Source organism: Phacochoerus africanus, chromosome 15 (assembly GCF_016906955.1).
Source record: "Phacochoerus africanus isolate WHEZ1 chromosome 15, ROS_Pafr_v1, whole genome shotgun sequence".
NCBI lineage: Eukaryota > Metazoa > Chordata > Mammalia > Artiodactyla > Suidae > Phacochoerus > Phacochoerus africanus.
The window spans coordinates 125,781,827-125,797,258 of NC_062558.1; the positions used below are offsets into that span (position 1 = coordinate 125,781,827).

Below are 15,432 nucleotides of genomic sequence, written 5' to 3' on the forward strand. Positions count from 1 at the left end.
TTTCTTAATCCATTCATCTATCAATGGACATTTAGCTTATTCCCCTGTGTCTTGGTTCTTGTGAATAGTGCTGCTGTGAACATAGAGGTGCATGTATCTTTTTGAATTAGAGTTTTCTCTGGATATATGCCCAGGAGTGGGATTTTTGGCTCATGTGATAATTCTATTTTTAGTTTTTTGAAGAACCTCCCTACTGTTTTCATAGTGGTTGTACCAGTTTACATTCCCACCAATAGTGTAGGAGGGTTTCCTTTTCTCCACATCCTCTATAGTATTTGTTATTTGTAGACTTATTAATGATGGCTGTTCTCACCAGTGTGAGGTGTATTTCTCTAATAATTAGTGATGTTGAGCATCTTCTCATGTGCTTACTGGAAATCTGTATGTCTTTGGAGAAATTTCCATTTAGGTTTTCTGCCCATTTTCGATTGGGTTGTTTGTTTTTTGTTGTTGAGTTGTATGAGTTGTTTGTATATTTTGGAGATAAAGCACTTCTTGGTTGCATCATTTGTGCTATTTTCTTCCATTCTGTAGGTTGTCTTTTCGTTTTTTGTTTGTTTGTTTGTTTGTTTCCTTTTTTGTGCAAAAGCTTCTAAGTTTGATTAGGTCCCATTGGTTTATTTTTGTTTTTATTTCTATTGCCTTGGGAGACTGACCTAATAAAACATTTGTACAATTTATGTCAAAGAATGTTTTGCATATAGAAGCAAAAATTCTCAACAAAATTTTACCAAATCCAACAACATGTAAAGATTATCATACACCGTGACCAGGGGGGATTCATCCTAATTTCACAAGGATGGTTTAATAGTATGCAAATCAACCAGTGTAGTACACCACATTAACAAGAGAAAAATAATATATTTTTTTAAAAGTTAACCTTAGAGAAAAAAAGACAATTTCACATTTATTTCAAACATTTAATGATAAAAATAGATCACGAATCGCAATACCTTGAGATGTCACAGACTTATATACTATTTTAGTAAAAAAATAGATTTTAATAAAATCTTCCATTGAACATTAGAAGACATGAAGATTCAGTTTTTGTCCAGGACTTTATACGTTGTCATCAGGTCAATCACTTAAAAATTTTTTTTTGATAAAATTCACGTAACAAAAATTTACCACTTTAGCCATTTTTAAGAGTAGAATTCATTAAGTAGCATTAAGTGCATTCAAATTGTTGTGCCGCCATTACCACCATTATTTCTAGACTTCTTTTCATCTTGCAGAACTGAAGCTATACCCATGAAGTAACTCCCTATTTCCCCCTTTCCTCAGACACTGGTAAACTACTTTTCTCCTTATTATCTCTGAATTTGATTGATTAGTCGAGGTACCTCATATAAGTGGAGTCATACAGTATTTGTCCTTTAATATCTGGCTTATTTCACTTGGCACAGTGTCCCCAAGATTCATTTATCTTGTAGCATGTGTCAGAATTTCCTTCCTCTTTAAGCCTGAATAATGTTCTATATATGGTATCATACCACATTTCGTTTATCCATTCATTCATCAGTAGGTGCTTGGGTTACTTTCTCCTTTTTGTGTTGTGAATAATGCTACTGTGAACATGGGTATTCAGCTATCTATTCAAGTCCCTGATTTCAGTTCTTGTAGGTAGATAGCCAGAAGTGGAATTGCTAGATTATTTGGTAATTCCATTTTTAGTTTTTTAGGAACTTCTGTATTGTTTTCCACGGCAGCTGTACCATTTTACATTTCCACAGGCAGTGCACGAGGGTTCCGATTCCTCCATATCCTTATCAATACTTGCTATTTTCTTTCTTTCTTTCTTTCTTTTTTTTTATAATAGCCATTTGCTGGGTGTGAAGCAGTATCTTATTGCAGTTTTGGTTTGTATTTACTTAATGATTTTTGATGTTGAACATCTTTTCAAGTGCTTATTGGCTATTTGTATACTTTCTCTAGAGAAACATGTAATCAAGTCTTTTGCCCATTTTTTAATTGAAATTTTTTTTTTTTTGGTGTTGAGTTGTAGGAATTCTTTATATATTCTAGATTTTATTCTCTAATTCGATAACACATCTTGCAAATATTTTCTCTTTTTCTGTGGGCTGTCTTTTCATCCTGTTCGTAATGTTCTTTGATGGACATATTTAAAATTTTGACGTAGTCCAGTTAATCTTTTTTTTCTTTTGTTGCCACTGCTTTTGGTGTCATATCCAAGAAACCATTGCCAGATCCAATATTATGAAGTCTTTTCCTTATATTTTCTTTTAAAAATGTTAAAGTTTTAGTACTTGGGTCTTTAATCTATTTTGAGTTAAATTTTGTTTATGGTATAAGGGTCCAAGGGTCCAATTTTCTTCTCTTACCTGTGTGTGGATATTCAGTTTTCCCAGCACTGTTTGTTGAAAAGACTTTTTCCCCATTGAATGGTCTTGACACTCTTGTTGAAAATCACTTGATCATACATGTGAGGATGTACTTCTGAGCTTTCTGTGTCTTTGATCTAGGTCTGTGTTTATTCTCAGACCACAGTCACATTGTTCGATGAGTGAAGTTTTATAGTAAGTTTTGAAATGAAGAAGTGTGAGACTTCTAACTTCAGTCTTGTTTTTCATGTTTGTTTTGTCTGTTTAGGGTCCCTTAAGGTTTTGTATGAATTTTAAGATGCACTTTTCTGTTTATGCAAAATGTCATTTGGATTTATTAGGGATTGCATTGTAATCAGTTATTTTTATGAGTTTATGGGATTCATGAATTTAGCATGATTAAAATCAAGCTATTTAACTGGTTTTTATTTTGAATCAATAAAGATTAGGAGTTCTATCGTGGCACAGTGGTTAGCAAATCGACTAGGAACCATGAGGTTGCGGGTTTGATCCCTGGCCTTGCTCAGTGGGTTAAGGATCTAGCGTTGCCATGAGCTGTGGTGTAGGCTGCAGATGTGGCTCAGATCCCGTGTTGCTGTGGCTCTGGCGTAGGCTGGTGGCTACAGCTCCGATTCCTAGCCTGGGAACCTCCATGTGCCATGGGAGCGGCCCTAGAAAAGGCAAAAAGACAAAAAAAAAAAAGATTAATGTATTTTGTGGATTATGACTATACCTTTCAAATCAGAATTTATATATTTTTGTGTTTGTTTAAGAAAATTTAGAAAACACAGGAGCGATATAAAGAATAAAGTACCACTCTTTTTTGCTTTGTATGTACATGTTTAAAAACTTGAATAAAAATCTCTCTACCTATGTACATGTTTCTTTTTTCTTATAGTTTTGTTTTTTAGTTTTTTGATTTATTTCATCTTCTTGTAACAGCTTTATTGAGATATATTTGGCATACCATATAATTCCCTTGTTTAAGATGTATAATTGAATGGTTTTTAGTATATTCAAAATTGTGCAATCATTTCTTGCAGGTTTGTCAAAACTGCAGTGTTGTGCAATCAATTTTATAGTATTTTCATCACCTCATAAAGAAACCCTGTATTCTTGAGCTGTCACCCCAAACTCCTCATCCTCCCTGTCTTAGAAAATCATGAATCCATTTTCTGACTCTATAGGTTTGCCCATTCCGAATATTTCATATAAATGAAGTTGTATTCTCTGTAGTTTATGACTGGCATGTTGCAGCATATATCAGTACTTAATTTTTATGTTTCAGTAGTATCTGTTGTGCGGGTATTTTTACATTTTGTTTACCCATTCATCAGTTGATGGGACTTGGTTGTTTCTACCTGTTGGCTCTTGTGAATAGTGCTGCCATGAACGTTCCTGTGTAGATGTTTGTGTGGATGGATTCTTTCATTTCTCTTGAGTATATGTATACAGTTGAAATTGCTGGATCAGAGGGTAACTCTGAATTTAACTTTTTGAAGAGCTGCTAGATTGTTTTCCAAAATGGCTGCACCATTTCACAGTCCTGCCAGCCTTGTATGAAGGTTCCAACGCCTATACACCCTCAGCAACACTAATTAGCTGTTTTTTGATTATAGCCATCTTTGTGGGTATGAAGTTGTATCTCATCTTTGATTTGCATTTCCCTGTTGATTCTTGATATTGGTCAAATGCTTATTGGGCATGTGCTTATTTCTTTGAATTTGATATTAGTCATGTGCTTATTGGGCATGTGCTTATTTCATGTGTATTTTCTTTGGAGAAATGTCTATTTAAGTCCGTGGCCTATTTTTTAAATTATTGAGATGTACGAGTTTTTTATTCTAGATGTAAATCCCTTATCAGATCAGACATGTGATTTGCAGATATTTCTTCCCATTCTGTGAGCTTTTTCTTTCTTGATAGTGTCTCTCGTAGCACAAAAGTTTTTAACTTAGGTGAAATCCAATTTGTTTTTTTTTTCTCTTATTGCTTTTGAATTTGATGTCTTTTCTAAGAAACCAAAGTCAAATCCAAGGTCATGAATATTTACTCCATGTTTTCTTTAAGTGTATTATAGTTTTGGCTCTTACTTTTAGGTCTTTGATCCACTTTGAGTTAAGTTTTGTATGTGGTGTGCAGTAGGGATTGAGCTTCATTCTTTCGCATGTGACTATCCAGTTCTCTCAGCACCATTTGTTGAAGAGATCATTCTTTCCCCATTGAATGGTCTTGGCACTCTTATCAAATGTTAATTAGCCATAGATGTATGGATTTATTTCTGAACTCAGTTTTGTTGATTTATATGCTTATCTTTTTGCTTGTAGCATGCTGTCTTTTTGCCTTTTCTTGAGCTGGTCCCGTGGCATATGGAGGTTCCCAGGCTAGGGATCGAATCAGAGCTGTAGCCACCAGCCTATGCCACAGCCACAGCAACACGGGATCCGAACCGCGTCTGTGACCCACACCACAGCTTACAACAACGCCGGATCCTTAACCCACTGAGCAAGGCCAGGGATCGAACCCGCAACCTCATGGTTCCTAGTCGGATTCGTTAACCACTGAGCCACGACGGGAACTCCTGGCATACTGTCTTGATTAATTTTGTTTTGTAGTAAGTTTTAAAATTGGGAAGTGTTAATCCTCCAATTTTATTCTTTTTTTTTTTGAAATAATTTGGATATTCTGGGTCTCATGCAGTTTCATATGAATTTTGGAATTAAAGTGTCAATTTCTATAGTGAAGCCATCTGGAATTCTAATAAGAGATTGCTTTGAATCTATGCATCAATTTGGAGAGTTTTGCCATCTTAACAACATTAAGATGTATTTCCATTCATTTAGATCTTTGTTTTGTAACTTTCAGAGTGTAAGTTTGGAATTTCTTTCTTTCTTTTTCTTTTTTTTGTCTTTGTGCTATTTCTTTGGGCCGCTCCTGCAGCATATGGAGGTTCCCAGGCTAGGGGTCGAATCGGAGCTGTAGCCACTGGCCTACACCAGAGCCACAGCAACGCGGGATCCGAGCTGCATCTGCAACCTACACCACAGCTCACGGCAATGCCGGATCGTTAACGCACTGAGCAAGGGCAGGGACTGAACCCGCAACCTCATGGTTCCTAGTCGGATTCGTTAACCACTGCGCCACGACGGGAACTCCTGGAATTTCTTTTGTTAAGTTTGTTTCTAGTTAGTTTGCTCTCTTTGATGCTTTGGTAATGGAATCGTTTATTTAGTTTGTATTTGGATTGTTTATTGCAAGTCTATTGAAATATAATTGATTTTTTGTACATTGATCTTGTACTTTGCAATGTTGCTAAAGTCATTTATTAACTAAATTAATTTTTTTATTTCTTAGGATTTTCTATATACAGGTTTATATAGTCTACAGTTAGAAATATTTTACTCCTCTTTTCCAACTGGATGCCTTTATTCAGTTTTTGCGTATTTTCTCTGTTTAAAACCTTGATTTGAATTTTGAATATAAGTGGCAAAGCAGACATCTTTGTCTTATAACTGATCTTGGTGAAACATCCAGTCTTTTACCATTAAGAATAATATTAGCTTAAAAAAAGAATAATACTAGCTTTATGTTTTTCTTAGACACTCTTTATTAGATTGAAGAAATTCCTCTTTTTCCAGGGTTTTTTTTTTTTTTTTTTGCCATTTCTTGGGCCGCTCCCGTGGCATATGGAAGTTACCAGGCTAGGGGTCGAATCGTAGCTGTAGCCACTGGCCTACACCAGAGCCATAGCAACATGGGGTCTGAGCCACGTCTGCGACCCACACCACAGCTCATGGCAACGCCGAATCCATAACCCACTGAGCAAGGCCAGGGATCGAAGCCGCAACCTCATGGTTCCTAGTCGGATTCGTTAACCACTGGGCCACGATGGGAACTCCTTTTTCCAGGTTTTTGAAATAGTAATGCTTTATATCATTGATTTCACTCATGATTGAATTAATACATGATTGAAATTATTTGTATAATTTATAAGTGTTATAAAGTATCTGCTCATACTCTTGAGAAGTGGTAATAAAAATGTGCCTCATGTAATACACACAAATGTGGTCAGCCTTTTTGGTGAATAGTGCATGATGGAAACAGTCAATGATTGAGACTAGTGCAAAGCAGTACACATATATGGTAAGATTCAAATGTAACCACTAGAGGCTCAACAACTAGGATGATTAAAAACATGGTTAATTGATGATGTAACTTTTAAATAAACTGCCTTAACATAACTTTTTAAAAGTGTGTATTTTCCGCTTTCTTCTAAGTAAAAAAATTAATTATCATGTTCACTTTCTCATTTGACTTTTACAGAATAAGGACTATGTCTTATGCATGTTGTGGGCAATTACTAAAATTTAATGTCTAAGTTTAGTCTTTATTTTTAATTAATATATCTTGCTAAGGTATAAATATTTTGTCTATTAATATGTGTTTTTTAATTTACAGGAGAACATCTTTATGTATGGAGGCAGAATCGAAACAAGCGATGGCAATGTCACAGATGAATTGTGGGTTTTTAACATACGCAGTCAGTCATGGAGTACGAAAACTCCTACTGTTCTTGGACATGGTCAGCAGTATGCTGTGGAGGGACATTCAGCACATATTATGGAGCTGGATAGTAGAGATGTTGTCATGATCATAATATTTGGATATTCTGCAATCTATGGTTATACAAGCAGCATACAGGAATATCATATCTGTGAGTTACCTTGAAAACCTAACTATATATTTTCTTTATTTGTTGAGAATATTTTTATCTTTAAATAAAAACTTTATCTGAATTTAGTCAAAAAATAGTGAGTTTGAAATTAGAATTATAAGCCAAGAATGAATACTTTTGAATATAAGCTTTTTGATTTTGTGTTAGATATCATCCTTTAATATTTGAGTTTGTCTTAGCCAAATATGTGGAAATGTTACCTATTAGACACATTTTCTAAGAACTGAGATAGGTATTTTTTAAAATGAAGATAATTAGAAAAATAATTTCTTTTTAAAGAAGTTAACCTTGGAACTATTGACATTTTGAGCTAAATAATTCATTTTAAAACTGAGATATAGTTGACATATAACATTCTGTCAGTTTCAAGTATACAGTAGAATTATTTGGTATTTGTACATATTGTAGAATGATCACCACAATAAGTCTAGTGAACAGAGGGTATGTATTTTTAAATATGAGAAATTCCAGTAGATGGTGCTATTTGTTTGAATTTTGCTTATCACCTGAGAGCTAAAACTAAGCCAATCTCTTTACTATGCATTCCATGATTTCAGGATTTTTCATTTTTCAGGGCTCTGTTCCTAATCTTATTGCAGTATCTCTGTGTATGTTACTCTTTTAAAGTAAGCTTCCCAAGGATAGTCTTTTGGCTTCTATAAAAGATTATATCTGGTGTGTGAAGGTGACTGGGGGAGTTTACATATAGCTTTCTGTATTGTACTCTTAAATACTCTTCGTTATTTTCCTAGTACTTAATCTTTTGAATTCTTTACAACATTTTCTAAGAGTTATAAGCTTTTTTTTTTTTAAATTTGTCTACTAGTATATCTTATGATGTCTATTTAGATTCAAGAACATACTCCATTTCTGGTTCTGACCAGTGTTATAAACTCAAGGTTTTGGCCGTTTTGTATGTAGGCAACTATTTAGAGTTTTTGTGCAGTTCTAATGAGAAAACTCATTTGTGGATCACTATTAGCAGCAATAAGAGTGCTTGCGTGCTCAGAGGAAGATTTAGACGATTCCCTTCTAAATACTCCTCTGTTTCCCCTTTTAGGTCATCTGTTTCCTTTTTCACATCCCCAGTACAACTGGGCTGGAATTGGGGTGTGTATCCTCCATACTACATTTTACCATTTCCACTCTGGTTTTAGTCTTTCCTCCTTTCAATCACTCAGCTTTTAATCTTCTATTATCAGATTCTTCCCACTTAGTACTTCTCCTTTGTGCTCTCTTTTATTGCTCTTTAGATCACTCTGCATAATTTCTGGAAGAATATAGCTTCTGCTTCACTGTCACTCTATTCCACATACATTAGCCACATATTTTTATGGGTATTTTAGTGTCCAATTAAATACTTCTGGCCTCTCATTTTTTTTTCCCATTGTGGTTTATTATAGGATACTAAATATAGTTCTCTGTGCTATACAGTAGGACCTCATTGTTTATCCATTCTCTATATAATAGTTTTCATTTGCTAATCCCAAATTTCCAATCCATCCCTTCCCATCCCACCCCATGACAACCACAAACATGTTCTCTGAGTCTGTTTCTTTCATATATAAGTTCATTTGTGTCATATTTTAGATTCTGCATACAAGTGATATCATTTGTTATTTGTCTTTCTCTTTCTGTCTCACTTCACTTTAGTACGATAACTCTTGGTCCATATATGTTGCTGCAAATGGCGTTATTTCATTCTTTTTTATGGTTGTATAATATTCTATTGTGTGTATGTAGCATATCTTCTTTATCCATTCATCTGTTGATGAACATTTAAATTGTTTCCATGTCTTAGCTATTGTAAATAGTGCTGCTATGAACATTGGAGTGCATGTATCTTTTAAATTATAGTTCTGTCTGGTTATATGTCAGGAATGGAATTGCTGGATCATATGTTAGCTGTATTATTAGTTTTCTGACCATACTGTTTTCCGTAGTGGCTGCACCAATATTCATCTGACCAATAGTTTGGGAGGGTTCCCTTTTGGCCACACTCTTTCCAGCATTTGTTATTTGTAGACTTTGTAAAGATTGGCCTCTCAATTTTTTGGTCTTCCAAAGATCTTGTTTTCTATCTTGCTTGAGTCTTTCTCTCCCATTGCTCTACTCTTGACCTTGTGTACCTGCAGTGAATCCCATGGTTTCCATTTCAGGAGTCTTTCTCTTCAGGTGCTATTGATCTTTCCAGCTTTCTCCTGAAGAGTATCCAAACCCTGACAGTTCTTCACCCTTACTGGACCCTGTAGTCTATTGAGCCTCCTATCAGTTTTCCACTATCTCTCACTCTCTCTTACGCATATTTCTCACTTATGTAGTTTTAAGTTAATAATTACCAGTTTCTCATACAACTCTCCAAGATGATTGTTTCATAATTTTCCTCTCTCTTCAAACTTTCAGCACTTCATTCTTCATCATTACTCGCAGCTGGTGACCTTACTTCATATTTTACTGAGAAAATAGAAGAAATCTCTAGAAAACTCTGGTGATAGGAACATTTTAGAGTGTAATGGTTAATAAGCAATGCTACCTTGAATAAGGTGGTTCACACATATTATTATCGTAACAAACTCATGTTAGCAGTGAAGCAGATGTGGCTGAGTCCTTCTGAGTTTTCAGATTGGCCCAAGAGTTGTTTAAGCAAGAGTTAAATTTTTCTATATGGAAAGATTGTTTTATTTATTTATTTATTTTTTTATCTTTTTACCTTTTTCTAGGGCTGCTCCCGCGGCATACGGAGGTTCCCAGGCTAGGGGTCTAATTGGAGCTGTAGCTGCCAGCCTTCGCCAGAACCATAGAAACATGGGATTCAAGCCGCGTCTGCGACCTACACCGCAGCTCATGGCAACGCTGGATCCTTAACCCACTGAGCAAGGCTGGGGATCGAACCCACAACCTCATGGTTCCTAGTTGGATTCATTAACCACTGAGCCACTATGGGAACTCTTTGTTTTTAATTTTTGGTTTATTATAGTGAATAATAAACCAAACCATTTCTACAGGGAATGTTGTAGTTATTTCTACTTTTTGTGATTTATTGTGATTTTTTTTTTTTTTGGGCTCAGTTTTCGTAAATGCTTGAAAAGAAGGTACATCCTATAATTTCAAGGTATAGCATTTTACGAAATTCCTAGTTTTTCTGGAAATTTTATTTTCTTTTTCTTTAACTCCCCCCTCCCCATGTTTTCCTTATTTTCCATGTCTTCCCTGAGGAGAATGGGAAGATTCAGAATTAAACTGTCACCATGCTTTTACTTGAACCATTGGTGATAACTTTTGAAGTTGTTTTTTTTTTTTTTGCTTTTTAGGGCTGTACCTGCAGCATATGAAAGTTCCCAGGCTTGGGGTCAAATTGGAGCTCCAGCTACTGGCGTACACCACAGCCATAACAACACGGGATCCCATTTGTGTCTGCCACCTACACCGTAGCTTTGTGGCAATGCCAGATCCTTAACCCACTGAGCAAAGCCAGGAATCGAACCCACATCTTCATGGATACTAGTCGGGTTTGTTTCTACTGCACCACAATGGGAACTCCCTGAAGTTTTAAAATGAATACTTAACCATGTTTAAGTTAACCAATACTTTTACTCTTTGATCAACCTCCAATTTATAGGCTGCTGTTTCTGCTGATTGAATTCATCTTGTTTTGGATACATGTGACATTATTTTAAGTATTTTATGTTAGAGGTCACAATCTTTTCCATAAGAGCCAGATGGTAACTACTTTAGACTTTGTGGACTATGTGGTCTTTGTTAAAACTAATCAGGTCTGCTGTTGTAACATGAAAGGAGCCATAGATAATATGTAAACAAATGGGCATGGTCTTGTTCTAGATTTAGTCCTGGGGTGTTACTTTGCCTACCCCTACGCTAGAGAGAGTATTGACCTCTGGAGGCATAGCAATCCAGGTCCAAATTAAATTAAAATATTGGCTTTTTTTTTTTTTTAATGGCCCCACCTGCAGCATATGAAAGTTCCCAGGCCAGGGATTGAACCTGCACTTCTGCAGTGACCTGAGTTGGAGTCTTAACCCACTGTACTGCAGCAGGAACTCCAATATGTGTGTGTGTGTGTGTATGTGTGTGTGTGTGTGTGTTTTATAGCTTGTATGTAGGATGACTTTATGCCCCACTGTGACATGATGTCTGGTCTGTGACCAAACTTTTTTTTTTTTGGTCTTTTTGTCTTTTAGGGCTGTACCAGCGGCATGTGGAGATTCCCAGGCCAGGGGTCAAGTTAGAGCTGTGGCTGCTGGCCTAAGCCAGCGCCACAGCAATGCGGGATCTGAGCCGTGTCTGCGACCTACACCACAGCTCATGGCAATGCCAGATCCTTAGCCCTCTGAGCGATGCCAGGGATCGAACCCGTGTCCTTATGGATGCTATTTGGGTTCGTTAACCACTGAGCCACGACGGGAACTCCCTTTCTCACTGGGTTGAGCAAAGACTGAAATAGATGTTTTCTGTCTGCTTTAGCAGACAGAAAAATACCCTCACTTTTTCATTGAAGGTATAACCCTTTAAGGATCCTGACTTTATATAGTGTATAGAAGTTCTGTGGTCTTATACTTACTTGTGTTTACTTGCAGTGTTGGCCATTAAAACCAAATCTGTAGGCCACTGGTGAGTACATGCCTTCTCTAGTCCATCTCCCTACTGATTATACTTTACAGTTCACAGAATATATTTTATTCTTTTAGTATTTCCCTTTATTGAAGGATAGTCTCATTCAGATGTGAGATGTGGTGGTGGTTATACTTTCCAGGAATGGTTAGGAAGGCACAACTACTTGTAATCTCTGAATGGTAAATGTTGATATAGATTGTTATTTTGTATATTCATTGGTTGGTAGGTTTTTATTTTTATTTGGAATGGTTTGATTATAGAATATCAATTGTAGTTTTGGTAAATTTTAAACTATTTCTACTGAGGTTTTTTTTTTTGGCTTATTTTATAATCAAAATACCTTTCTTTTTTTTTCTTTTTTTTTTTTTTGTCTTTTGTCATTGTTGTTGTTGCTATTTCTTGGGCCGCTCCCGCGGCATATGGAGGTTCCCAGGCTAGGGGTTGAATCGGAGCTGTAGCCACCGGCCTACGCCAGAGCCACAGCAACGCGGGATCTGAGCCGCGTCTGCAACCTACACCACAGCTCACGGCAACGCCGGATCGCCAACCCACTGAGCAAGGGCAGGGACCGAACCCGCAACCTCATGGTTCCTAGTCGGATTCGTTAACCACTGCGCCACGACGGGAACTCCCCAAAATACCTTTCTAAATAAATTCATCAACAGGGAATTATTGGGTTTGATTTTTGTCTTATTAATAGCATGACTTGTCAGGTATATTTATGAATGTAGAATAAGATGGAAATGGAAAGAATATATGATTTATGAGTTTTATAAGGACAATAGATGAATTATGAGTAATTTAGAAATTCTGAGTTATTTAAATACAAAGTAAGCCCATTCATTTTTATATCTTAGTAATAAAATTACATAGTTTAAATAACAGAATACATTATTTTATTTACTCCCAAAGTAATCTGGGTAATGATGCTGGCTTAAACCAGTGTTGTAGTATTAGAAATAATGAGAACCAGTCAATTTGTTTTGTATGTTTTTAAAGTAGAACTGATAGTATTTGCTGAGGGTTTGGATGTAGAGGCTGAGAAAAAGTGAAGCTTTAAGGGTGATTCCAGGGTCTTTGGCATGAGTAACTGGAAAGATGAACTTGCCATCATTGGCATATAGAAAGACGCTGAAGCAGATGTGGGGTGAAGGTTAGGAGTTCAGTTTCTACATGTTATATGTGAGCTGTCCTTTAAACATCAAAATGAAAATGTCCAGTGGGCAGTTGGATATATGGGTCCTGAGTTCTATAGCGAGAGATCTGGGCTAGAGATGTACATTTGGGAATTCTTGGGAAATTGATGGCACTTAAAGCCATGAGCCTGGATCAGATCACTAAGGAATTGGGTGTAGATATAAAGGAGAGAAGGATTGAGCCCTAGGGTGTTCCAAAGATAAGAGGTAGGGGAGAAGAGGGAAATGAGAAAGGAACAGAGTACAATGAGCTAGAAGCCAAATGATAAAAGATTATTAAACGGAAGAGTAAGCAGCTATGCCAAGTGCTGCTCTGCTGATAGGTCAAGTGAAATAATTACTAAGGGCTGACCATTGAATTTAGTACTGGGCAGGTCCCTGGGGATTTTGACAAGAACAGTTTTTGTGTAGCAGTGGGTTTAAAGCCTGACTGGATTGGATTTAATAAGAAGTGAGAGAAGTAGAATTGAACACAATGGGCAAAGTCGGTCCTTTCAAGGAAACTGGCTTGTGAAGGGGAGCAAAGAAGTTAATAGCACCTAGAAGGAACCACCATGTCCATTCTGCTACCATGCCCTCCGGCTTTCTATTGGGATCAGCCAGTGGGAAGCGCCAGCAGTAGATCAGAAGGTGGGGGATGAGTGAGGTTAAGGTGCTTTATTCCTCCCACTCCATCCCTGTCTGAGTCTTCTTGGGTTGATTAGGTTACCTTGCTGAAGGCTGAACTGTCAGGTGTTCTTAGCCACTACAGCTGCTCTCTAGAGTTTTGCAAATCATCCCTCCTCTTGCTTTTGCATGCCAAAGGATAGTAAAGGCTTTCTGCTATGATAGTCCCAGGATATTGCCCTGGCCATACTTTTGCAAACAGTCTTTTTTACTTGACTCCTTATAATTACTCGTTTTAAGCATGTCATGTTTCCTTTCAAGATCCTGGCTAATTGGATCTACTATTAGTTCTTAGAGATTTAAATGAAACTTTTAAACTAAATGGTCCTTCATATATACCTAGGTATTAGGACCCTGGAGGTTGGGAGAAAGGTGTTTGTGAGAGGACATTACACTTTGTTAATGGAGAAAAGTGTCAGAAGGAAAACAAACCTTTTGGAATAGGATGGAGCTAAGTCTTTTAGTCCATTTCTTCTACTATTATTCTTGAATTTTTAAGTTTTAATGTGGTAATCTGTAGCATTATATTTCTCTTAATATTAAAGATTGATATATTTACCAAACAATTTTCAAGAGCATTAACTATTCTAACTTTTTTTTGGTCTTTTTGCCATTTCTTAGGCCGCTTCCGCGGCATATGGAGGTTCCCAGGCTGGGAGTCGAATCGGAGCTGTAGCCACCGGCCTACGCCAGAGCCCCAGCAACACCAGATCCGAGCCGCGTCTGCAACCTACACCACAGCTCACGACAATGCCAGATCCTTAACCCACTGAGCGAGGCCAGGGATCGAACCCACAAACTCATGGTTCCTAGTTGGAGTCATTAACCATTGAGCCACGACTGGAACTCCAATTCTAACTTTTTAAATAAGCAGCGCTCTTATTTGTTTCTATATTATTTTATATTTTATTGACTATTCTATTAAGTTTTCTTTTTGTAATTATGTTTACTCTAAATCTACCTTATTTGGTTATTATGTCATCAACATAGAGGTAGTCATATATTGGAGTTCCCTGGTGGCCTAGCAGTTAAGGATCCAGCATTGTCACTGCTGTGGCACAGGTTTGATCCCTGCCCTGGGAACTTCCCCATGTCACAGGCATGCCTCTCCCCCCCATAAAAAAGAAAAAGGAGAAGAAGAAATAGTCATGTCTTACTAGCAAAATCACTCCCCAAAGTATATCTAATAAGATGCTATTTGTTTTAAAAGATAACCATTTGTTGTGTTCTTTTATGTGCTCTCTTTATAATCATTCATGTTCTTAAAAAAGTTTTCTGCCTCTCCATTAGTTTGAAATCCAGAATTTCTTATTATGTATTTTTTAAAAAAGATAGTTTTGTCACATATACATTATGCTTATGTGGCCTATTGATTTACTTGTTTTTGTATTTTTTTAAAGAGGAAATAATATTTTATGCTGTTTTCTGAAGCTTTATTTCTTTCATCACTGTATTATCAAAATTTATTCATGTTGTTAGGTATTCCTACAGTTAACTTTTTTGCATTACTATATTTTATTATCTGACTCTTTCATGACTTGCCTATCCATTTTCCTGTTTATGAGCCTTTAGGTTGGGTACCTGGTCAAATTCACCCACAGCAGCAGTTTTGTTACATCTTGGTAAACATACTATATTTTAAAAGATAAAGAAAAAAATGTCCAGGCTCTTCAAGCAGAAAGATGAAATATCTTACAAGGACACATGAGAAGATTAGTATCAGATTTCTCAAAAGCAACCTACAAATCATAGCAACCATGGAGCAAATTCTTCAAGAAACTCACAGAAAGAAAATATAGGCCAAGGGTTTTTATATTTTGCCAAACAGTCTTTTCATGTGTCAAGGCTATATAAAAAACAG

The 15,432-nt window shown here is 36.5% G+C and overlaps 1 protein-coding gene across 2 annotated transcripts in view; it reads left to right on the plus strand.

Moving 5' to 3' along the window:
- The window catches only part of ATRNL1 (attractin like 1), a 765,538-nt gene that overhangs the window by 62,541 nt on the left and 687,565 nt on the right, over nucleotides 1-15,432 (plus strand). For both annotated transcript variants that reach the window (XM_047760605.1, XM_047760606.1), the window contains exon 8: nucleotides 6,801-7,056. In XM_047760605.1, the coding sequence (XP_047616561.1) occupies nucleotides 6,801-7,056 (256 nt within the window). The remainder of the gene's footprint in view (nucleotides 1-6,800; nucleotides 7,057-15,432) is intronic.